The 26,987-nt window shown below is 39.7% G+C and overlaps 1 protein-coding gene across 1 annotated transcript in view; it reads left to right on the top strand.

Annotated features, from left to right (window-relative positions):
• The first annotated feature begins 661 nt into the window (after positions 1 to 661).
• The window catches only part of glra4a (glycine receptor, alpha 4a), a 47,838-nt gene continuing 21,512 nt past the window's right edge, over positions 662 to 26,987 (top strand). The window contains exon 1 of the mRNA XM_077021908.1: positions 662 to 963. Coding sequence (XP_076878023.1) covers positions 890 to 963 — 74 coding nt within the window. The 5' untranslated portion in view covers positions 662 to 889. The remainder of the gene's footprint in view (positions 964 to 26,987) is intronic.

Genomic DNA, 26,987 nt, shown 5'->3' with positions numbered 1-26,987 from the left:
CTGAATATCAATATTTGTCTCCAAATGTACACATGGGCCTGCAAAAAAAGACCCTTTGCTACATTAAACGGTCTAGCAACAGAGGAGCGTGAACAATGCGTTTGTTGTTACCACATGTTTTATTGTCAAAATAAATGTGAAAGTAAATTAGACTTTTCTTTCAAGGAAAGGGGTGATGTGAAGTTATGTCAGTATAACATGTTCTGCGTAAAACATTTCAGTGTACTGTGATAATATTTAATGAGTTACCCATTACCATTGTACAAGTGAACCCATGGCATACAGCAAGAAAGAAGATACTGCAAACATTCACAAGGCATCAAATACAGAGATGAATGTGTTTATAGGTTACAGAATATCTATATATCTCAGACTAAAAATCTTTTTTATTTCCATTTTGCTTTCTCCAGGTCTAGTGGAGCATGTGTGGGTTATATGGCATAGAAAATGATTTCATTTATTAACATTTATTCACAAGCTCTAATGATCTTTCTCTCTTAAGTGATCTTTTAGTATGTTCACATGAGTCTGTCACAAAGCCAAGAAATATGGAACTGGCCCTTTAAATCATCTCTGTTAGAATTCCTGGAGCGAGGAGCTCGCTGTAAAGAGGAGGGAGACAGAAAGGAGGAATGCACACACTCTACAAACCACACGCAGAGACACACATGTCTGCTCTCTCACTGATTCTCCCCAGTCCAGCAAGAACCAGCACAGGAGTGGATTTTACTGTCAACTCAGACTGAGAGCAAGAACAGAAAACTTTGTATACAACCTGGATCTTCAAAACAATGATTTCTTGTGCAGTGTTACTTTCTAGACAGTGGAAGTGGTAATTCCTAAGACTATAACTGAGAGTCTTCTAACAAGGCTGAGAGAAAGACTGGGAATGAGAATGCTCTCACAACTCATACGGATTTTATATGTTTTGCTTTGGGGCTTTTTCCAAGCAGGCTTTATCAGGTAAGGTCTGATTTAAATTTTACTACTAACCGTTGGCTATTTGTTATGTCAACTATATCAGTTATGATTGGATATCATCTGAGTAAAGTTGCAAAAATCATGACTGGTAAAAGCTTTAAAAATCCTAATCTAACCATTTATCACTTATCAAATTCATAGGCTCCTGCAAATGACTAGGAATTATTAACCATGTATTTTGCCCTTTTTCCCCTATAAACCTAGTTCATAACAATCACATGGTCACAAACATCTACTCTGTTATAATAAATGTTCCTTTTTTCTGTGATAAATATATTTCTGTATATTGCTTATTTAAATTTTACTTCTTAATATTGTCTAGTTCAGTAGAAAACAAATCTGTTGAAAAGGTGGTGTGTGGAGTATGGGTGGGATGTACAGGAATGCAGAAACCTTAAAGGCTTCAACCCCTTTTGATTTATCAGGATAAAACCATTTTAATGATCAGGCATAAAATGTTATATAGCATTAATGTTTGAACATATACATTTGTATTAAAGTTTATCTAAGTGAGATGACAAATGCACTTTATATTTTATTCTTTATGAGTAGTATTTACTGCAAAGGGCAGCTACTGTTTTTACACACACACACACACACACACACACACACACACACACACACACACACACACACACACACAAACTTGAGTAAAAGTGCTCAACACCACAAAAAATGGGTTATGATTTGAGGACTTAATTCCAACTGAATGTGTCTAATCTATACAGACCACATACAAACCAAATGTGGAGACAGTGTATTCATTACACAAAAACCAGTCTCTTCAGGAATCTTTTTCATTTTCTGTCTCTTTGAAAGGTGAAAATGGTGAGCAAATTCCTTATTTAGTATCCTGATGGACTCGGTTATTATCTGGCTGCATTTGAGATATGTATAATCCCATAGACAAAGAGAAGAAAACTGCATCCAATCAACGGAGCAACAAAACATCCTTATGAGCAAAAAATGAGCGAAAAAAGTGAGTGAAAATGAGTGAAAAAAGTGACAAAACACAGTATGATGAGAGAAATAAAAGTCACATCGGTGATGCTTTCAGGGGTCTGCGGAGCAAAGGAGAAATGAGCCCATAAGGGGGCAGTAATTTCATCTCTCTGGTGGGCCTGAGTAACCAGCACAAATAGGTGTAGGACTGGGTAGTTAGATACTGCATGTAAAAAACAAACATGAGACTGTGAGTCACCGAACACAGAACACAGACCCATGTGAGAGATGCCAGATGGTGAAAAGTAGGAGTCTGTCTGACAAAAGACGTGCTCGTCCATGGGGCTTCCTGCGCTCCAGAGAAGAGCCAGCATATGTCTGTGGAGCCAGTAGACCAGGAGTTCTGATCCAAGCTCAAGACAGCCATGCAAGACCACCTGCAATTTACCACTCTTTAGCAGTGAAACATCTAGGTCTTCCTAGGGCAGTTCGATTTATGTGCAGGATCATTTCATGATGGGAATTAGCACATGTGAAGTTTCCATTCATTGGCTGAGAGATGAGCATAACATATTATTAGCAGTCAAAATCTTTATGTACCTCAAACAAGCATGTTTCAATGTCCCTTACTGTGCCTTAGACCTACATGTCTAGGAGATAACAGAATTAGTTTGGGTTGGAGGTGTTTGCATGTGTTACATGCCCCTTTAACTCAGGGACCCATGGAAAGGGTCAGAGAGGTAGGCATCTTGTAAATATGCTAGTATGTTAGCTGGTTAAATATCTCAGTGAAAGCTCTGCTCATGTGTTTGAATGCATTTGTGCTATTTATTGAAAATCAGCCTTTGTCTGTAATAGTTTCTTTTGTCATTATTCATGGCAGAGACAGTGAAATTTGGATTCGAAAAACAATTTAGCAAAGAATGTCTGGGATTGAGTGTAGGAATGAAAAGAAAACCGCATTGTCAATTATTAGTAATAAAGATGTATACAAATGCAAACATTCTGTAAACCCAAACTCCAAATGCAAAAAGCATGTTATTGTCTCTCTGGACTGAATGAGTTTAAATGCGGCGTTCTAGGTTTGGAGAAGAGCACCTGGTGCTTCAGTATCTTAACCTAATGACTACAGTTCCTGAATAGTGCAGGGCAATGAAACAAGAGACGAGAGAGAAGGGCACATAATGGCTACATTTCCCCCTCATATCAGCAGTGACCAAGTCAAAATTTATTTTTGTGGGTTCCGCTTCAAGCTTGCTGAAGTCTTGTTTTGAATCCCCTGATAAGAAGGTGTGTTTGTCGTTTTTTGTTGTTTGCTTGTTATAACTTTTTTTTAACTGGCCAAACATTAAATATTCGGTTATGTTCTGTGCAGTACTTGTGTTGATGCTAAATGTCCCAACTGGACTGAGGATATTTTGACATTAATAAACACGCCCACCACCTGTAGGAACACACTGGGCCAAATTAATTTCATTTTAAATCACAGCAGCACTTCCTGTTCATCCAATATGTATCTGTTTTCATCAGCGATCAGTAAACTGATGAAGAAACAGCATGTAAGAGGGGTCAGACATACACACAACAGGGTGTGGCTGTGTTCAGTACCAATGTAAGCAAGGATATATGGCTGAGAGGTAACGTTTCACTGAAAGCAGTTTCCCCAGAGCCACGGTAATCGAGGCAGGGTTAGCAGGCAGCAAGACAAGTGTGATCAATAGTTTCATCCCGCGCTGGTACTGAGAGGAGAACAGGAGCAAGCTCATTACCTTGGTTAATGTGTCTGAGTGCCACAGATCATACAAGCCACATATCTCATAAGGGCTACAGAATGATGCTTCAAGGGTGCTTGTCAACAGGATAAAAAAAAAAAAACAGTTTACATTACACATATCATAGCATAATATAATTAATCTTGTATAAGGTTAGGTTAGGTCAGGTCAGATCAGGTCAGGTTAAGGTTTATTCGGTTAGGTTCGATTCTGTTTGGGTAGATTTTGTTTGGTTAGAATCAGTCTGGATATATTCACTTTGGTTTGTTTTATTTACAACAACCTTCCTACTTCTTCCAGCCTTCTTACTTTTTTCCCCAGCTATGACTTTTAAGTGGAGTAGACTCAAAGTTTATAGGCATGCGTGAAGTGACATTTCCACATCCCACCCTCATCCCTAGCCACATAATAATGGCACGAAGAATAACTAATGTGGATGAACCCTGTGTAAACTTTTAATCTCTTCCAACTCTCCATAATTATTTGCATGCTAGTTGTCTGAAAGTCATCTGTATGCATTGCAACGTGCCCCTCAGGCTGCAGCCTGAACTGGCCCGAGATGTAGCCTGGAGCCCATCCATTTTTTACAGCTCACAATTAAGTACGGTAGGATCAGCTCACACAGGGTCCCGTGGTCCAGTGTATACACAATACAGAGCTACAGGCTCATTTAAATCCAGGACCTGGGGGATTCCTGCTGCATGGTGCCTGACAGGCAGAAGTAAAGTGCTAATGATTAGAATGGCCATGTCCAGTCTGCATCTATTGCAGTAAGCCATTATATTCAGCATTATGAAACAAGCACTAAAGAGATTTCGTAATATTAAACTTGCTACACATGCCAGAGCCTGAAGACGAAGTGTGATGGTGGAGAAGAGGTAGAAGGTAAGAGGGAGAGATGAGTGGGAAGAGGCACAGAGAAGAGAAGGAGGTATAACGGAGAAGAGAAAGAGGCATATGCTTCATTCTGATGTGCCACATATCAGATCTACTTACATGGTGGGTTGAACACACATTAAAACAATTCTAATAGGAATATTAAGGACATTTTAAGGTAATAAGTATCTATCACCTTAAGCTGCATGCACCATTGTAGTAGAGTAGAGTAGATTTATAAATCAGAGTTTTTTTTTTTTTTGTTATTATGACTAATTTTAACTCAAAGTGACAAACATTTAAATAATTTAAATGAACATAAATAATCTGTATTACATAACATTTAGAATGAAATTATGATCTCTTTGCTTGGAAGGCTAATAAGCAGTAATTAGTTGCACTGGCACTATTAACAAGAAATTTCAAAGCAGCACAAATTTGTCTTTTTTTCATTCTCATTAATGTGTGCCCTTGTGAACTCGTGAGTACGTTTCCAAGTTAGAGAAGGAATGTCATCATACAGTCTACAATCACTATCACTAAACTGCAAGCATGACCATATCCATGTGTGTCTATGTATGACTATTATGGGATCTATGAATAATCTCAAAAGCCTGTAAATTAACAGTGGAGCACAAATGTAATCATTGCAATAGCCAAAGGATGTTCCCAGATATTCACCATAGCCTCAGACTACAGCTACAGATTAACTGAATGTCTCCTCCCCAACTCCAAGTGCTTAGTGTCATTGGTTTCCTAGACACCGGGACTGTCCATAGTCAGAGTGCTGACAGGCCTCGCAAATCCCAGGAATATCCTGAAGGCATCATTGAACACAAAACAATGTTTTGAAGTTGAAGTAAAACACATCAAGGCAACCTTTCCGTTCCTCAAGCAAAAACATTTAAATTCACATCCATGTTGTATAATGAAAAAATCATTTTATCATTATATTAAAAAATCTCAAATTTTTGTAGGCAAAATTCACTTTTTGCCAGATGACCTTGAAACAAGCATTATTTATGGAGATTACAATGGACAGATATGCATCTCAAACTCAGCTGAAATCTTTATTTATTCATCTGTGTTTACTGTGGATGAAGACTGGTGAGAACCTCAGGAACAATTCAGGAACTGGAGGGACATACATTAAAGATCACACACTATATCTCCCTGTGTGTGTGTGTGTGTGTGTGTGTGTGTGTGTGTGTGTGTGTGTGTGTGTGTGTGTGTGTGTGTGTGTGTGTGTGTGTGTGTGTGTGTCTGTGTGTGTCTCCAACAGGAGGGAGTAGTCCTCAGTGCTGATGAGATTTCTTGAAAAAATAGCCTCTGATCTGGATATCTATCTATCTATCTATCTATCTATCTATCTATCTATCTATCTATCTATCTATCTATCTATCTATCTATCTATCTATGTTTCTGTCTAATGACTATTTACATTATCATTCTCTCATGAGGTAATCTTATATAATGCCTCGTACATTGTTATCCAAGGTCAATAAGCTCTTGCTTTAGATACAGTACAACTTCTATATATTTTGTCAATTTAATTAATCAAAACTGCCAGCTCACATTCAAACTAGACTGACTGATTAAATAGGTATATTAGATATCATGAAGAAGGCTGGAATTTCAAAAATATCCTGCCAACACTGTTCCCATCAGCAACTAACTATCAATGAAGTGCCTGAGAATGGCTAACACAAATTATGTTTGGCAGCAGATGTCTAACTGTACTCTTGGCTAGATATTTTTGGATGGTGAACAACTCTCAGCTCAGCAGAGGCATGTGTTAAAACTATTGTCACAAGACACGCACATACCAGCACAACACCCACCACCGTGCCACTATCACTGCAGGTTCACTGGTGTGCTGAGCTTGGTCTGCCAACCAGGTTGGATCCAGTGATGGTCCAGGAATTAGAGACTAACTAGTCGTAAAATAAATGTATAGTCTCTAATTACAGACAAGTATTTCAAGCAACAATATAACATCAAAGCATCTGACTAAATGTAACTAGGGAAGATTCCCTATTTTAATAAGAGCGCCACCTCATGCATTATTGCAATAGCAATAAATTAAAAAAATATTAATTAATTATTCCTCTATATTACAAACATAATTTACATAGGTAACAAATTTATATTATTTTTGTAAAGTGAAACCTACTTTAGAACTTCTTCCTAGTGGTCTTGAGATAATGAATATCCTTTGCATTCTATTGCGTAAAGGGCAGCTGTGATTTCATTCACATCAAGGACATAAACATATTAACAGCCCTCACCAGAAGACAAGTTATCTCCTATACTCCAACTTTCCTTTTCCTTTTCACCAGATTGTGTCACATATGGGTAGTGAAGAATCATGTGGATGGTTGTTGATAAGCAAGAAATTTCATCTAAACCTGTTAGATAAAAGAAGGGAAAGTGACAGGACCCTTTTCAATGCAGTGGAATAAGAGGGCAGGTACACTGGATCTGTGTACTTCCTCTGAGCACTTAATAAATTAACAGTACCTGTTAGGGGCAGCCCTTGATTCTGGTCCTCTGATGTAGGAGCACATTAAAGTCAGCTGCACCAATCACAGTGTTACCCTTCACCCTCTGAAGGTGTGACCTGGGTGTTGACCTCTGCACAAATGGCAGCACTCAGCCACAAATGCCAAAATGTTTACCTTATTGATATTTTGTATGTCACGGCTCCAGTGCAAAGATTTACTCGGGCAGTCAGTTGCCATGACAATTGGAATTTATTGATCTACTAAGATTGAGGTCTTGTCCATTATCCTGCAGGATGGCTGATTTGTATTAAAAGGTAAATGGAGTCAGGGGTTCGTTCTCAAGGTTATGGCACCAGGGGCCATGCTGAATACAAGCGCCATGACCTCAGACCTCAGGTTCAGTGCCAGGAACACTCTAAAAACCCATTAGGAAGATTGACTGTTTGTCCTTGAATTGAGAATAAAACTAAATTTGAGGGCTTCTATTGTGACTCGTTTTTATACAGCATTAGAGGCAATGCTGTTGATTGCTTCATAGGTCAAGTAGTGTAATTTTTATTTCTCAGGGGATGATATTAATAAAATAAAATCTCACATATTTTGCTTGGTGTAAGCATTATGAATTCTCTATAATGTGTATAGGTTTCATTATTTGTTTATAATTATTCATAATTATACACATTAGTGTATAAACTGTTAATACACATACATATATATGTTAATATATTAACATATACACACACACACACACACACACACACACACACACACACACACACACACACACACACACACACTACCTATGTGTGCAGTCTTTCCTTTGTGCCCACAAATGCAGAACTTGACAGCTAATCACAATGCAAACTTCACAGCCCTTATGTTTATTTCTGCCTTCCTCAGTGAGTCACTTTGCCAGCACATGAAACCATGTACTATTCTGTACTGTCAGGTTGGACTAATTACTGTCCATCCTCACTCATCTGCCCATAATGGGCTTTTAGCAGAACTGCATAGCAAAACTCTCTCAGCAAGAAGTGCTCCCTCAGAACGGTTAGGACCAACACACAGTAGCAGAAAAGGCAAGACTTCATCTGTAAAATAATCTAATTAAGAGTCATATGTAGTCAGTAGCTTCATAGCAATTAACATAAGGCCTGTCTAGTTGCATTGGCCTAATACATTGCATCGCCCTCAGCTGTCAAGATCAGCCTATGTGCACACAAAGGGCGAGCGCACGCGCGCACACACACATTCACACAATATAAATATATATACACACACACACTATTGGCCTGCTAATGAAGTAAAAAAAAGAAGTTGAGCATGAATGACTTGATACTTTCTAAACTGCCGAGGTATTCTCACACTGCAATGTGCAAACTAATGATGCAAATTCAAGCTACTGAGATCTGGGCTTGCACATATGAGGGCTATTTGGATGCTGAGGACATTTACAAGTTTCCAACCACCCATATTTTTTTTAATGCTGGTACAATGCAACATGCATGAAATGATCTCGGCATTCTTCCAAAAATGATCACTGATCAGAGATCCATGCCATTAAACCCTCCTGAGGTAAATATAAGACCTTTGACCTGGTAGTGCTTTCTCTGCACCTTGTGCATTAAGAAGCATGGTATCATGTAGCAGGGCCACATTTACGTATCAGCAAATAGCAAGCAAATGTGCCATCTTTCCTACCAAGTGAGATGACAGCATGAGAGGAACTCTGGTGGACCACTGGAAATGGATGGGCGTTATTCAACTGGCACCCTAATCAGGTCTCGCATACAGATACCAACCATGCATTTGTAGAAGCAGAGCAAACAGAATCCACAATATATTATAGGAGCACTTCTTGGAATTTTCAAAAGCTAATATTGCTCTTGGCCTGTTAGGGATAATTTGATAAAAATTGTTTTTGTGTGACGTCTGACACTACGGCATAATTTTTGTGCCACATTTGGCTTTGCTTTAGGAAGCTTCATCCACCCAAAGAAACTAAACAAATAAACTCTCTATTTGACAATGGAAAAGGATTTGTTCTCCATATGCTTTAATGTGGGAGTGGGCATAACCACTGTCTTGCACCTCAATGAGCTTGTGAGGATTACACATAATCCTCAGGGAGGGCGGTCTCAGTCTAGACTGCATTCCTCTGTCTGCTCCTACAAAGAACAAACTACCAAGCACCTCTCAAGAGGAATAGTACCTTCTCTGCACAGTAAATCGGTTTAGGGTGTAATTCCACATGAGACTCTACTGTAGAGCAAAATTTGACTACTAGTCTGTCATTGCTAAACTGATTACATTTTGTGTGAGAACCTAAAAGAATCAGTGGTCAGTCTGCTCGTACTGAGATATACAGTGTGGACACTTGACCATTACACTTTTTTGAGTTTGTTGGACATCCCATTTCAAATTCATTGGCAATTGAATATGGAGCCCTCTCCTACCCACGTGCCTCAAACAACTTCTCCTCTTATTGTAAGGATTTCCACAAGATTGGAGTGTGTCTGCAGGAAATTGTGCCGATTCAATCCAAAGACCATTTGTGAGGCATTGGTTATGGACCTGCAAGGACTTACTAGCAGTAGATGTTCCAATTCATCCCAAAGTTGATTAGTGGGATTGTGGTTAGGAGTACCCTGTGTAGCCCTCAGAGTTCCTCCATACCAAACACATCAAACCATGTCTTCATGAACCTCGTTTTGTACAAAGGGGCACAGTCATGTTGGAACAGAAAAGGGCCTTCTACTGCCACAAAAGCAGAAGCATATTATTGCCTAAAATACCTTTGTTTATTATTGGACTGCCATTAGCCTTCACCTGAACTAAAGGGCCTAACCCAAATCCTGAAGAAAATAGCTTGAGTTTCAATGCTCCTCCAAACTTTTGGTACCTATGCATTCTGTTAGCATTCTGATGGCATCTAGCAAACCCAGATTCGTCCATCCAACTGTCAGATAGAGAAACTTGATTTAGCACTCCAGAGAACACGTTTCCACTGCTCCAGAGAGCACGTTTCCTTTGCTCCAGAGTCCTGTGCTGGTATGTTTATACCACTCCAGCCAATGCTCACCACTGCGAATAGTGATCTTAGTTTAGAGTGTAACTGCTCAGCTATAGAAACCCATTTCAGGAAGCTCCTGACACACAGTTCTTGGTGCTGCTTTCAGAAACAGTTTGGATCTCTACTGAATGATGCAATCGTTACATTGTATGTGCTTTGGCTCTTGTTCTGTGAATTTGCATGGTCTATGTATTTGTGGCTCAGCTGGTGCACTGAGATGCTTCAACTTTACAGCAATAGCACTTAACACATGATCACAATAGTAAACCTTTTGTTTACACATGGATTCATCATGAAGAAAAGTCTAGAATTTACCATGAGACAGGCCTGTTTGTGCACCGTTTGATGTTCATTATCAAAGTTACTGCTGAAATAATTTTTTCTGCACCTGATGATGAGTCACTGGTGTTTTATGATGGAGACAGTATATGTATGAAATAGTGACATCTAACTTTCGTATAAGTGTGACTGGCGGGGTGAGCAACTAAAAAGGAAGCGATCACGCCAAGTCTCAGGGAAAAAGGATGGTTTAATAGAAAGTGTGCAAACCAAAACCCGTGCAATAGATCTAAATTAAGGATATAATGACCAGCGGTCTACTGGTACAAAGACAAGACATATATAGGCAAACAAACGACCCTCAGGTGAGACGGATCACGGATCACATTTTTTTTCATTGACTCAATCTAAAAAACTAAATTCATTTAGTCATGAATTAAGTTTTTTGGATTGAGTCAATGAAAAAAAATTTGTGTGATTGATTAATTCAATTTTATTACATTGAGCCAATGCTTTATTTTTTTCAGTGTAATTCTAATACCATTGAAGACAAAACAATAAAATATCCACAAAGATGAATTAACTTGGAGAGTTTAACAGCGAACATGGAGAATTCTTGCTTTAAAACATATTTATTGTAATCTTAATATACAGCGGTTCATTACAAGATACTATGGGATAACTGAAGAAAACATTTATTTAGCCGATAAGAAATTTACACTAACAATCAACTTTCTTATTCACTGCAATTGCACTGGTGTATCATGCTATGTATCCTTGAGTTTGTGCTACCTTAAATTTGTTGGGAGACAGTCTGTGTTTTATAATTCAACTGATTTTATAATTCAACTGATGATGATTTCATGTGTTTACTTTGACTTTCTTTCCCACACAGCATCTCTAAATGTACTTAATTTCTAGCTGTGTAATAATTGTAATGTAGATTTGATTGAAATTATAGCGGAAAGCACATGGAATAATTACAACAAACTCATTTGGGATGCTAGAATCAGATGTCAGTTTAACTCGGAGCATCATGGATAAATCAAAACACATAAATAAGACACAGAAATATAGTGAAATGTATCCAAATGGCAAATAAGCAAGGAGGTGACAGGTAGGCAACGCTGAACACAGCATTGAACATAACATTAGACAAGCACCATGTAATGTGGAAAACACAGGCTATATATACACAGTCTAACGAGAGGGAAATGAGGAACAGTAGAAGCCAACATAGAGACGAGAACACAACAGGACAAGAAAGACAAAACTGGGAAAATGGAAATCCTGACAGTCAGATGTCATACAGTTCGGGAGGGTCTTGAGTACAATTCAATTTCATTTCAGGTTTTTTTTTTACAGTTACATATCATAACACTATGTAACAGCTCATAACACAGCTTAAATATTGGAGATTTGTATTGTGTTCTTTGGGTATGTGCCTGTCACGGTGACAGCTCCGGACCCTTCCCTGTGGGCGTGTCATGACGTCGTCTGCGTGCTGTTATGTCCATGTTTGTACTTCCGTGGGTGTGGGTTGTTTGTGAGCGTGTTCGTTTGTTACACCTGTGCCTTGTCTCGAGGTCACATGGGTCTGTGTAACTCACCTATTTAATGTGCGTTCGCGCAGTGTCGTGTGCTCGTCTTTGTCTAAGTTTCATGCCAGTGTGAGTGTCACATTGTTGTGCTTGCGCCTCCGCAGTGAAGCTACGTGTTTATTGTCAAGTAAAGTTCGTGTTTGCACCCATCTGCTACGTGTCGTGTCCGTTCCTCCGCACGTCACAGTGCCAATAAATCTTTAGTTCTGAGTGAGGCCAAGCTAAACTTTGATAGTATAGATTGTTTCAGTATTAGATTGTTGAAATTCATCCAAACCATCATAAGCTTTGTCTTCCAAAAGCCGAAAATGTAATACTTGTTTACATTTTAAGAGCCACTTTAAATAGTTTGGTTTTTTTTTCTTCATTACTGAAATGGCAAAGTTAATACTTCAGCATAATGCCAGAGTCAATACACAAAGAAAGGGCTAAAAAATGCCTTCTTGATGGCAATAGAAGCAGACACTAAGAGCAACAGGATGCTTATGTTAGCCTTGTTGTGTCACTCAGACCCAGGTGATTGGCTCAGGGAGACCCAGCCCAATATCAGACCCAGCCCGATGATCAGACCCAGCCCAATGACCAGACCCAGCCCGATGATCAGACCCAGCCCAATAATTTGGTTCAGCAAAACAAGATTAGATCACAGTTCTTGTACACACAGTAGCCAACATACAAAAAAAAAAACTAAATAATAATAAAATAATTTTAAAAATACCCTCAACTTAGTCTTTTATTGAGAAAGGACTACTGCTTCAGGGACTGAATGCAACAAACACCAAGACTAGAGTGCTAGAGGTGCAACTTCTTCTAATGTCAAAAGTTCAAATGAAAAGTAAATTGGGACTGCATAGAGACACTATGCCTAATGAGGCCATAGAGACCTTCCACCCAGACCTTCTCCTGAATCCAGGAACCGCAGGAGCAAGCCCAGTGCAGAGGCAGAGGGTGATGGAGGCCAAGAGGAGTTAAGTCTGAAATCCCTAGAGGAAGAAGGATGGAGGAAGGGAAGGAAATAATTGACTACCTAACCAAGATGAAGTGCACCACTTGCCTGGAGGAAACAGACAAGAGAGTTTGACTAGGTAGCTCATATATTTATGACTCAGCAGGGCGTGTATTGTACAGCAGTTAAGAAGAACAAACTTATATTGGTCCATGAGCTTATTTTCAGTGCTCATCATTTTAATCTTTGAAGGCCTGCTATAATATATTTACATGTACAGAAAAACACAATCTTTCTCACAAAGCACATTTTTAAATCAGGAAGATTTATTTTCTTCCTTCATGTTTCTTTAAGCCCTCCCTCCTAATGAGCCCAGAGAGCTCTGATTGGTCAGCTCTCCCTACTCAACCTCTAGCCAACGTTGCTGCCTGGTGGACAATAAGGATTGTGTTATGACATTGCATCATCTTGTAACAAAGGACTGGAATTCCAGTGAACACATGAAGCATCGTGACAACAGTGTAAACATCTCATATTACAAAAAAGGTCTGCACCTTTATAAGAACATTTATATGTGACCCGAACCAAAAGCTTGGAAATAATCAATATTTAGAGCTAGCCAGAAGACTATTCCACAACTAAGGGGCATATATTTCTGAATATGATCTCTGCCACTTGGTTGTGTCTCAGTGTATGTTGTTCCTGTCAACATCTTGCTTCCTGCTACTGGTTGCTGAATTGTGTCAAAGCCTCCTTTGGGTTTTGTCTGGTGTGAGATATCTCTGCTGCTGGTGGAATGATCTTCCACTAGCTGTTCAGACCAGAGTCTCTTGCAGCCTTCAAACGTAGACTGAAGACTCACCTGTTTGTTGAGTACTTAAATGACCACTAACACTGCAGATAGCACTTGATGTCCTTGTACTTTATTGTATATGTTAATTTATGTCTATGTTTAATTGCACTTCTAGGTATTGGTTAATTCCTGTTGTTTCAAGTTTGATCATATGCTTTATTTGCAATACTATGTAATTGCATTGATTCCTGTAGTTTAGTAGTAGTCTGGTTCAAGGGTATCTTGAAGTCGGACCTATCTACAGTACTATCTCGCATGCATTCTGTGAAGAGATGGCCAAGCACTTTGTAAGTCGCTCTGGATAAGAGCATCTGCTAAATACCCAAAATGTAAATGTAGTGTCTCCGTATTGACCCTAAGTCCTGCCTTTTCCAGCCAATGACTTGGCTGGTGCCTGTCTGGCCATTTTTTTAGCCATTGACTTGTGTGGTGCCTGCCTGGCATTTTTCAATGATGGATGTCATGGCTGACATAGTTACTCCTCCACTCCCCTATATATATTTGTGTGTGTGTGTGTGTGTGTGTGTGTGTGTGTGTGTGTGTGTGTGTGTGGTAGAGGACAGCCTTATCACTAAGCTATAAACTATGAACTTTTGAATCTGTAGCATCTCTGAATCATAACTGAATGCAGCACTGAATGTAGCCCAATAACATAGGTTCTAAAATATAGTAAGCCAGATCACATAGTGAACAGATTCATTATAGCTGTCTTTCAGTGCAAAACGTTTGTAGCCAGATAATAAAAATCTTGTCATACATGTTCTGAAGTGACAGCAGTAACCAATGATCCCACATGTGTGTTTGTGTGTGAGATGAGTACTGAAAAGACAAACCAGACATTTAGACAACAATTTAGAACATAAAGCAGTTGGTGTTTTTGTTCTTGCTGTTTGTGTTGTTTTGTACTGTGCACAAATATTATTTTTAAGCAACTGTACATCAGCAAACATTCAGAGAGGCACTTATTTCATAGGATTTCTAAGTATGTCCATGAATTACTTTTTTTTTTAACTTAGCTGTGCAACAAAAGATAGAACATGCAGTTACATGAGGTGAGTTAAAAGAATTTCAAAACAGCAACCTTAATCAAACCTAAAGCATGATACTAATAATCAAATATGGATTCAGATATAGCATGTTGGTTCAGAATAGTGGATTGAGTCATATTTAATTTCTCTTAAAGTCACAAACATACTCATACAGAAATGTCCAAAATACCTAAAGATTTACCTAAAGATGATTAAACATGATACAGTAAGTATATCTCAACAAGTCTTTAGTCTGCATTAGAAATCATCTAATGATCTTGCGTTCCAAATTGTGAGATTTATAGGGAGATGCAAAGCACAAATGCAAAAAACAAAAACAATGGCAGTTCAAATACAAACCAATAGGATGAGGGCAAATATTAGCATGGCCACAGAACACATTCTCAGCCAGTTCCTGGGGGTTTCTGCACAGCACAAAGGCCAAATGCATGTGGGATTAAAATGGGCGGGAGGATGAGGTGGTGAATAAGGGTCAGGTGTGTGTGGGTAAGCTAATAAACTGCCAATTGGGAACAGTGGAGGACATTTTCTGTTACCTGAGGTGTAAGTGATCAGATGACCAATGTTATCTGGATGGGCTATAATGGAAGTTCAGCAGCATACATAGAGCATTGCTGCTTTGTGACAATGGCTGTGACAAAAAGTGCTATGTAATAAAGTTGACATGATGGAGTTAGACCATTAATGGCTTTAAACATCAAAAGACTGCAATCAATACAATCTGAATAGGACCAGAGTAATGTGCTCTCACTGCTGTACTCTAATCCAGATGTTATGATAGCATGTACTAGTTTTTTTCTGAGTGATGCAAAGTATATATGTCCAGAAAAATAATATAATTGTATATTCAATAAATATTACATTTAAGGTGTACAGTTTTGATGAACATATAATCAAATATTGACTTCGGTGAATGCTGAAGATGTCTGAAGTGATGCTGCAAACGTATTCCATAAAAACCTTTATTATAAAGGGTACCTGAGGATAAGACAAAATGCCTAAAAGGGTCACTAGAACCTACCCCTATAGCGTTCATCAGCAAGTGCCTGATGGCCAGGTAGCCCATGTCACTGTTTGTGTTACAGATCTTGGCAGTAAGATCCTGTTCTTGATGCATGGAATGAAACATAACTAAAGGTGGAAGGAGCTGGAACAGGTGCATGAAGTTGAAAGATACTAAGTAGATATAGTTGGACTCCCCTTTACACACAGTATCAGCACCGGAGCCAAACTCCTCGATCGGGGTGGTCTGTCTTACTCAGGCTTTCTCAATGAGGCGAGGCACCAGGTTGGTGTAGGGATACGCATAAGCCGCCAGCTGGTGTGTAGATCAGCACCTCTGAGTCTGTAGCCATATCTATCTCCCAGAAGAGGGCGGAATAATCCCTCCAGCCCCACTCAGAAGAAGTGGAAGTGGCTGCATATAACTGGCCCAAAGCTTATCTGTGCCTGCTGTGGTGGAAACTCAAGAACCCAGTGGTGGACACCAGTGGTGAGAGAGTCATGAGACATAAAAATGAAACTTTCTTGGCTGGCTCAGGGAACTCCTGCCTACTAAATAGTACCACTACTGGGTGAAAAGGATTGCAGCTTTGAAAGTCGTGGAAGCAAAATTCAGGGCATGGGATGAGTTTGGAGTAGGATATGAGAACATTCCGTCCCAGTGGAGAAGTTTAAGTATCTTGGAAAATCGAGTTTTAAGTATCAAGAAAAAATCAAGTAAACCGAGCAAAAACGAGCAACAGCAAGAGCAGAGAAACAAGAATTGCACATTTTAGGCGCAGCACACTGGAGTTAAACATGCTTGATTCACTGTTTTCAGGGCACGTTTCAGCGCACGTGCCCGGTGTGCTGCGTCTGAAACGCGGAATTCTTGTTTCTCTGCCCTCACTGTTACTGTTTTTGCTCGGTTTACTTGATTTTGCTCCTTGTGTCTGACCTACTCGATTTAACCTTATTTTTGTACTCTAATATTGAAGACAGTAATCTCATTCCATACTAAAATCCTTTTACCAGTATACTAGGCCTGAATCTTAAGGATACCATTAAACTAGAATGAAGGGAACACATACAAATAAAGTATATGCTATTTATTTATATGTAGTCAAGTAAGTGGAGCATTGGTTATTATTTATTGCCCTGAAATAACTATGGATCATTCGATTGCTTCTTGGGTCTTTAAGCAAAGTTTGAAGAGACTCAAATATATGGACAGATAGTGGGAGGTCATTCCACCATATACTTGCTAGTATAAAATAAATGTCATGAGGCATATATTTCCTGTCTAGTGATGCTAGATCATGCTAGCAAATGTCAGGTGATACTATAAATGCTGCAGGTGAGACTTTCAGGTAGGAGGAATCAAGTCAATTTGGGGGATGTAGGCAAACGTGAGCATTTTAAATCTAATATTTTCAACTACAGGAAGCCAACTGAGGGAATATGGAATTTCTCATGTGTGTAAAATAGGGAAGATTGAATCGTGCAACCACTCCCCACATGAGGTGCAACAGTCTAGAGGTATGTACAGAAAAATCTGCTAAATTTGCACAGGTTCACCAAAATTGGACAATTGTAAAATTCAAGTTGGTACAGTCAGAATTTGGTGTAAACAGTGAAAGCATGAATCCATCTGCCTTCTATCAGTAGTTCAAGCTGCTAGTGGTATAACACATGGGGGATATTTTCTTAATACCAACCAAGCATAGTTTAAATGCCACAGCCTCCCGGTGTACTGTTGCTAACCATATCCTTTTAAGACCACAGAGTACCCATCTTCTGGTGACTACTCACTGTACTCAAATGACTTCCACAGTTACTGGATATAAATCCAATAGAACACCAATGAGATGTGGTAGAACATGATATCGACCTTAAAGATATGCTGCCAATAGTATTTGTGTAATATTATCGTGTCACAATATCTGAGCAATGCTTCCAGCACCTTGTTGAATCTATGCCACAAAGACTTAAGGCAGTTCAGCAGGTACAAGGTGGTCCAAGCTGGTAATACCTAATGGTGTACCTAATAAAGTGGCTATTGAATGTATGTATGTTAAACAGTTGGGCTCATTTTAAAATAAGTAGCTTAAATGATCAGCAGTTGACTCATAAATGTAAGTGAAGTTCCCAAGTGCAGGGTATGCTATTTTGAAGTACGCTTACAGTTTAAAAACTGTAAGAATCTCTAAGGTTTAATAAAAAATACTTCAGTTGCTCAAGTTAAAATTAAGATTACATTACTTATGCTTTGATGTCAAAAATCTAGATGAACCCAAGGGAAGTACCAGAAAAGCATTACATTTCAAATGTTGTAGTTGTGAACTTACCGGAAAGTTCCTCATAAACTTACTGCAAATGCTTTTTTAACTGGAGTGTCCTTTGTGCTTTAAGTGGGCCATGAACATAACTGGGATGAACATAACTGCAATACCCCCTTAAATATACCATAAAGGGAATACATCCTTAAATATACCATAAACAAATCTATTAGCTCTCATACCTCACATATCTACTGTGCTACTGTTCTGTGAAGTCTGTCTCAGTCTTCTTATGATACATGTTTTTACAGAAAAATTATTGTGAAACAATGCAATGTATAGAAATTATGACATTCATGCTGAAGGACATAGAATGATCAATAAACTATCTCTTCTAATTAACACGTGTTCGTCCCTCAGGTGGGCATGGCCCATTAGGGAACCTGACACGTGAGGATTGTTTGTTTGTCTCTCTATATATGTCTTGCCTTTGTACCAGCTGACTGCCGGTTAAATAAAGATAAAAACACGCAAAGCCCAGCACAGACGGTGCAAGCACGCTGACGCGGATGCTTGCACGGGCATGAACTTTAGACAAAGACGAGCACAAGACACTGCGCAAACGCACATTAAATAGGTGATTAACACAGACCCTCGTGATCTTGAGACAAGGCACAGGTGAGACTACGAACACGCTCACAGACAACCCACACCCACGGAAGTACATATATGGACACAACGACACGCAGACAACGTATCGGCACGCCCACAGGGAAGGGTCCGGAGCTGTTCCGTAACAATAGGTATGCAATGATTGGGAGAAAAGGTATCCATATGATGCCAAAGTCACTCATTTAAAATATGCTTTTAAACATGTGCAACCTTTAATTCTTCCATATGCATATTAATTTATTCAGTAGGCATACCATTTCAAAATGAACCTTATAAACAGATTATGAATTTTACATTTCAAACATTCATTAACAATAACACAGTCACACTGCATGCAGAGATGGTGAGGAGATTCACACTAAGGTTTGAATTATTTCATGAAAACTGAAAATGTTTTCAATGAAATTATGAAGTGAAACAGAACACGATTTTATTGTACAGTTTCAATGAATCCACATATTTCTTGCAGAGATTGTTTTTAAACTTGTTACATGATTCTTGATCAAAGATTACAAAGGACAGCCTTTGTTAAAGGTAAACTAAAAAAAAGCTTTTTATAGGCTGCTTACAAGCATGTTATTCCCAATGGAAGGCAGTTTATGAAAGGCTGAGATTTGATCAACGTAGCAGAGATGAGAGACGCACATGACTACACTTTAGTCCTTCCTGAAGGAGAGTGCTGTCAACGGCCTTCCTTGCTTCAGTGATAATTCCTTGGGTATCAGTAGCTGATCTAATAGATCTAAAAGATCTAATTATGTCAGCACCTCTAAAAAGCGGACTCTAAATGTTCTACACTTCTACCATTTTAATAGTCACACTATGCAAGACATCCAATATGTAAGCACCATCAAACCGCTCAAATCTGAAAATGTGTTTCAACAGCATCAAAAGGGTTAACATATGAAGTAGCTTCAAGAGTCAAAACATGAATTTACCAACACTTATTCCTATATGCTTGACCTCAGCCTATTCAGTAATTAGCCATTTTTAATTTCAAAAAGAATTAGTAAAATCAAAGGTAATCCAAGAACTGACAAGGATTTCTATTTAATCTCTTGAAGGGAACAAGCTTAATAAATGTGCAATGAAATATTGGTGCAGAATATACTGAAACCCAAAGTGAATCAGACATAACCCTTGATTGATCACATCACTGAAGCAAACCCAGCTTAGGAGAATTTAAAAATATATATGCATCTAGAACGTAATTTTATATGCATGACACAAGCTATTGGGCAGTGATGGAAAATGTCCAGCAGAACACAAATTCTCCTTGAAGCTGTAGTATTCTCTTCCTCATTAGGGTCCATCTAAAATTGTGCAGTATCACACTTCAAATAACAATTACACATAAGTCTTTTTCCTATCTCAGATAATGCAAAACTCGACTGGAAAGACAGTCCAAGATTTTGAACAATATAACCGGGCAAATGTGGTCTAATAACAAAATGTCAAAAATAAATAAATTCTCCTGTCACTTGGAAAGCGGTAAAATAAAATCAAGCGTCCACGTAGCATTACAGTCCTGCAGCACAGCTGTGACAGAAGAACAACCCCATATAGCACTGCTGCTTATAGAAGGCAAGACGAATGCAGCGCTGGAAATTACACGGAGCTCCAGATCTTTTTTCTCCATGGTGCTACTGATCAAAGGGGCGGGGGAGGAAGGCTCTGACAGGAGAGCTCTAAAGACAGCAGTGGAAGAGCTGGGCGCTCCCAGTGCACACTCTCAGTTCATTCCAAGTTTAAAGAAAAACTAAACCGAAGCATGTGATTAAGTTATTGATATTCGGATTGTGTTTAACGACATGACATTGTTCTTTGGAAGAAAAGAAAATGCTTTACCATTCCACATTCGACACAATATGTAGTGGAGGCAGAAGGCCACAACAATCTCTGGCCTCATTCCCAGATCTACCAGTTGGCAAACATGCATGCTGACCAGGAAGACAGAGGGTAGGCATGGTAGCCACACATTTATCTTCCTTAGTGGCAATACCCATCACAGGTTAGTCTCTCATAAGGTGCCCTAAATGCAATTGCTAGCTTGACATTCTCTTTACTAATGCCGCATAATTACTGGTATTACATGGCAGTGCACACTAGTCATATAATGGAAAATGTAAGCCATTATATGTGTTATACTATGTAAAATAAGCTTTTTTCAGGGCAGTAAGTGCTTATTTTTCATCCAAAATTGGACAATTGTATGTGTTTTTCTTTCTTTCTATGCAATACCACACAGGGTATTGTGTTGTGAGGTCTGGTCGACCCAACTATAAGTGTTCCATCTGTGTTTCAGTGTGCTTGAAGCAGATGTCATGCTGAACGCTTTTTTGTAAATTACACTCATGAACTAAATGTCTATGCATCTCACAATAGAAAACACATTTTTATAGAAAAATGTTTTAGAAATCAATTGTCAATTGTATTAATTTTTATGTACTTAAATGCATTAATTTGTTAGTGTTTCATGTGTTACAACATGCTTTATATACTAATACATGCATAGTACCAAGACAAATATCCACAATTCAGCTGTGGTTAAATTATGCTTATATAATTGCAAACTTAAAACACCTATCATCTATGATTTCATCTATATTTCATTTGTCTGTATCTAATTACTGGCCCACTACCACTGTCTGCCTGCAAAGTGTCATAATATCCTAAAATTACTATTCATTCAATTTCAGTATGGCTATCCATGGATGGCAATTAGCAGTTTATATTTGCAGTACAAAATATATGCTGGATCTAACTGAAACAGGTGTAGCTCAGTACATTTAAAACGGAGTTGTGCTGCATCAACACTTATAACATCACTCTTGTTTAGGTTTCTCAGGTTCTGGGTGGCATTTTCACACTAGCAAGTCTGCATGACTTAACTTTGATCTCGTCAGAACTGTTTCCAACTGTGTCCAGGAGATTTCTTTGCTCATGTGGGCTGTGTTATGGGTTGTGTTGTGGGCTGTGTTGTGGGCTGTGCTTTGGGCTGTGTTGTTGGCTGTTTTGTGGGCTGTTGTCAGGAATAACACCTAATATCTTCCTAACTCGATTCACCTGCTGCTCATGACCACACCCTCTCCCCAGCTGTTCACATACCCCTTCGTTTCACTTCCTGGTTGTGAAGTATTGCCAACCCATGTTGCATACCGAGCGTTTCAATCACCTGTTTGTTTTCCTGGGCACCGACTTCTGCTTACTCCCTAGACCTCGTCTCCTGCCTAGCCCCCTGGTACCTTTCAGACTCTGCTATCCCGTGGTGACCTCGGACCGGCCTGACTACCCCAAGTTCAATACGCGAGTTAACACTCGCATGTCGATTACCAGCGCGTCGACATTTGTTTGCTCGTTCTGTCTAATAAAGAGCATTGTGCTTTTGCACATGGACCCCTCTCAGTCTCGTCATTACGTTACAGCTGTGTTGTGGGCTGTGTTGTTGGCTGTGTTGTGGGCTGTGTTGTGGACTGTGTCGTGGGCAGTGTCGTGGGCAGTGCTGTGGGCTGTGTTGTGGGCTGTGTTGTGGGCTGTGTTGTGGGCTGTGTTGTGGGCTGTGTCGTGGGCAGTGTCGTGGGCAGTGCTGTGGGCTGTGTTGTGGGCTATGTTGTGCGCTGTGTTGTGGGCAGTATTGTGGGCTGTGTTGTGGGCTGTGTCGTGGGCAGTGCTGTGGGCTGTGTCATGGGCAGTGCTGTGGGCTGTGTTGTGAGCAGTGTTGTGGGCTGTGTCGTGGGCAGTGCTGTGGGCTGTGTTGTGAGCTGTGTTGTGGGCTGTGTCGTGGGCAGTGTCGTGGGCAGTGCTGTGGGCTGTGTTGTGGGCTGTGTTGTGCGCTGTGTTGTGGACAGTGTTGTGGGCTGTACAAATGCCTGACCTCTTTGACTCATAAACATTTTATTCTAATATGATGCAAGATCTTGTGTATGTATTGCACCCACTCCATCGGCGCAGATGGAAATTCTGAAGTGAGGGGGACCAAGCTGTACAATATATACGTTTATGCTTGTAGATGCTAGATTTCGGATGGGGTCAATATAAATCTGGAGGGGACATGTCCCCCCCGTCCCCAGTGCCATCTGCCCCCCTGACCCACTCTAAAACAGCTCTATTTGAATGCACTACACATAAGTAACCATTTGTGGGGAAAATACATCCTATACAATACATTTTTTAAAATCCACTGACACGAATTGTCAAGGAGGTAAATTACTTGTAATGAACACAGCTGAATTTAAAGCTATGTTAATTAGTTTTAAAGCAAAAAATGTTACATAGCCTTTGTCACTAAATGTTATTTTAATAACACTGACAGCAGTTTGTGACGATAAGAGTATTTAAAAGAGATAATAAATGATCAGATCAGTGATTGTGTTTGTTCTTTTCCTTTGAATCAAATACTCGTGGTTCTTGGTCATATCATTTGTCCTACTGTGTTGTAATGTCATGTAGCTGTTGTACGCTACATCATCTGGATTGCAGTGCTGGATTTGTTTAAACTCTTTAGCATTTTGCGTATGCTCTTCTGTCGTTTATTGACAACAGGCTTATTTGTAACTATCTGTATTGTTTAGCGTAAGGGGACTTAGCCATCACAGAGTTTGAGCCAAAGATTTTTGTTTTGTAAAATTTCATGATTTTCTTTTAAGGATATGGTGAGATTGATATATTGTTATATTTAAGCACAAATATTCAAAAAAGGTTTCACTCAAGCAAGCTGTAAAGAGAGCACCACTTTTACCATGCTGTCATATAATGCAGATCACTTCATCTGGATTTTGGATATATCCACACTGCACTGCTCATTTACATTGCTTATATATGACATTTCAGTGCTATGATAGCATCAAGATAATCCAGTGGATCCCTGACAGCTTTTGGTAATGTTTGCTACTAGTAGATCAATTTGCATAATTGTACTCATGGTAATGTTTTTTGTATATGTTGCAGTTTTACTGTTCAGAGTAAGTGAGAGATTACTTGTCCAATGCTTATTACTTACTATTTTTCAGCTTGTGCGTTATTATTATTAATACTACTATTAATCCTTATTTGCTACTAAAATGACTATTTATAGCACCACACGGCCAGAGTTTGGTTCCCTTATTTCTGTCCAAGCTTTCCATTACATACTAAATTGTCACTACAATGAATATTAGAGCTCCTATAAACAGATGAATATGGTGTAGAGTTGTTTGTGAATACTTAACATTACGCTGTAGCTCAGGCACACTGCAGTGGTACAGCTGTCTGAAAGGTCACTCGTTAAATCTCACCAACGTGCATTTCAATTTGACAAGATCCATCTTTGATGCAAGCAGTGTTCTAAGCAACGTGTACTATATGGAGCCAATTACTCCTGACATCTCCTAAAGAAGCACGACATCTACACTTTCCTTTATATGCAAACACTTCAATGTTCATGCTTTGATGATCCAGTATCATGTTTCACTCTATACTGCAAACATTACATAACATTACATTTCCTAGATCCTGTCAACAAGGATGCTCAGTGCATTTTTCATTTCCCACATGCACTGCACCTATCTCGGCTGTCTTACATGATCAGAACAGATGAAGATGTTCTGGTCCAAAATTGCTTTGTCTATAGCTTTCCCAGGGCCAGGAGAGAGAAGGAGTACAATAAGCAAGGGTAGTCATTAGAAATGCACAAGGGTTGAAGCAGAGGTTAGCTGATGCCTGGAGAACAGTCACCTCCAGAGGAACAAAAAACAGCTGAGGTCATCACCCAGTAGAGCACTACAGATCAGCATGGGTCAACCGGGATTCTCTTCAGTTCGTATCTTTCTTAATATTTCCCAGACTGGTCTCAACATTTCTTGAGTAGACTATTATTTGCCTTTTTCTCTTGAAACCTGTTTTTTTTTTCCTTTTTGGTATGCATTGTCATTTAAAATTTAATCAAACTGGGTCGTGGTATCAGGCTGTATCCGTTAAATAGAACAGTGGGCAAGATTTTTTAAAAAATTTGCTGGAGGCATGATAATAAACTCATACATCACTGCCATCTAGGACTTGTTCTTATTGCTAAGTGCCCCACTCAACCTTCGTTAGACAGTCTCTTTCCCTTTGTTCTTGGGTCCTCTACCAGATTCTTGGGAACTTGAGGGCATTGGATAGTATCTTAGCTGTTCTCAAGGCTGCACTCTTCTGGATGGGGATCTTGGATGTTGTTCCCAGGACCTACTGGAGCCACTCCCCCAGTCTGGGTGTTCTAGGCCCTACTGCTGTTTACCACAGGAACCACTGCCTTCACCTTCTGCATCTTTTACAGCTCTTCTCTCATCTCTTGGTGTTTCTCAAGGTTCATTTATTCCTTGTTTCTGATGTTAATATCATTTGAGATTGATACATCTCTTCTTCTCTTGGTCCATCACTAGTATGTCCTGTGTTTGTCAGTCTGGAAGTCCTACAGGACTTTAGCTCAGTCCTTCTCCTCCACTTTCAGGGGTGTATCCCATTTTGACCTCAAAACCTCCAGCCTATACTCAGCACAGATGTTTCTGTATACTACACCAGCCACTTGGTTATGCCGTTCCATGTACGCTCTGCTAGCTAGCTGGATTGTCTCTGGGGCATCTTTGCACAGCCTGTATCTGGGGTCCTGTCTGCTGTGGTAGATCCCAGCCTCTATTGATCTTGTATTCAGAGTTTGTTTCTCTGCTGCCACGATTAGTGCCTCTGTGCTGTCTCTCAATCCATTTTTTTCCCAGCTATCGGTAGAATTTCTCCATATATTGCATTTCCACTTTTTGCTAGTGGTACATACAGTCCCAGGGTTCATCATCCCATGGTGGTTCCTGCTCCTCCTCTTTTTCATCCACTTCAGGTTTCTTCTGCCTGAGGTGTTCACTAAGCACCTCATCACTTGGGGCCATCTTCCTGGCGTTCTCCTGGATCTTGTATACTGGCACTGGTGCTCAGTAATGCTCAACCCCCATCCATCCCTATATAAATCAGATTGGGTATTACAATAGCACACCTAACCGGAACTGTGTAGTTAACTCAATCTCATTTTGATTCAACCTCAGTCTAACTCAACCTCTTTTTGTAATTGCACATCTCTGCTGGCTTAGCACAACCAGTCATGGAATTGAGGCATACTGGAAGAATGCTTGCTTGAGTCATAGTGGAAGAAGGCTTTTTGAGGCATACTGGAAGAAGGCTTGTTTGAGTCATAGTGGAAGCAGGTTTGAGCAAAATATTTGCGCCATCTGGTGAGCTCTGATTCTGGACTAAGAAACACTCTTGTACTGTACTACGGTATATGTGGCCAACTACAGTTATGGGAAGTTCCTGGGCTGAAGCCTCACAGGGGCATGGCAGAGGAGTTGGAGGCGATTTGTTCAGGCATTCACATCACTTCTCTTACACCGCTGGCTGGTGACACTTAGACTGATGTCTGTGTGTGTTTATAGGGGTGATAAGTGATAAACAGTTAAAGATTTGGCCCAGATCACTTCATGTGTTCCAAGATGCATTTCAGCCACATAAAGGTATAAGCCCATCCCTCAGAGCCACAAATGAGCAACAAAACCCGTCCTTTGTCACATGAAGTATTTGTCTGTCATGTGCTTTGATGTGGTTATGACTTTATTAAACCATAACAAAAGTGATAACAAAAGTGAAACTTAAAGATCTTATGTACACATAAAAATACATTCACAGGTTCATTTGCTAATAGCTAACATATATGTATTCATGTATATATTGTACATCTTTATGCATATATTTCCCACATTTATCTGTGTGATAGAAGAGGTTGATTCAAAAAGTTGCACTTTAATACCATATCAGCCATGTTTGCTGTTTTATTTTCGCAACATACCATGATAAAGCGCATAACTTACACAGCACAATGCAAGAAACGGTAGCCAGAAAGTAATTATGCAGTGGCTCCGCAGTGTAATGCACACAGACCCCTGGAGCTGAGGCGGTGCGGGCGGCCCTCAGCGGCACAGGTCACGAGTGACCCACTCACAATTGATTTAAAGGTGCGGTCAGCAATCAGCCTGGTTTCACAGCAGCGAATAGGGAGAGGAAGCCAGGTCCCTAGGCTTCATGAGCTTGATAGGGAGGTCAAAATCAGCCTTCCTGAAGCTTTTTCTCCCTCACAGTGATATTCACACAGGGCTATCAATGTGTCACAGACACTGCCACA

Source organism: Brachyhypopomus gauderio, chromosome 11 (genome assembly GCF_052324685.1).
Source record: "Brachyhypopomus gauderio isolate BG-103 chromosome 11, BGAUD_0.2, whole genome shotgun sequence".
Classification (NCBI taxonomy): Eukaryota; Metazoa; Chordata; class Actinopteri; order Gymnotiformes; family Hypopomidae; genus Brachyhypopomus; species Brachyhypopomus gauderio.
Note: the sequence above shows the minus strand (reverse complement) of the source record. Positions and strands in the feature narration are given on the sequence as shown.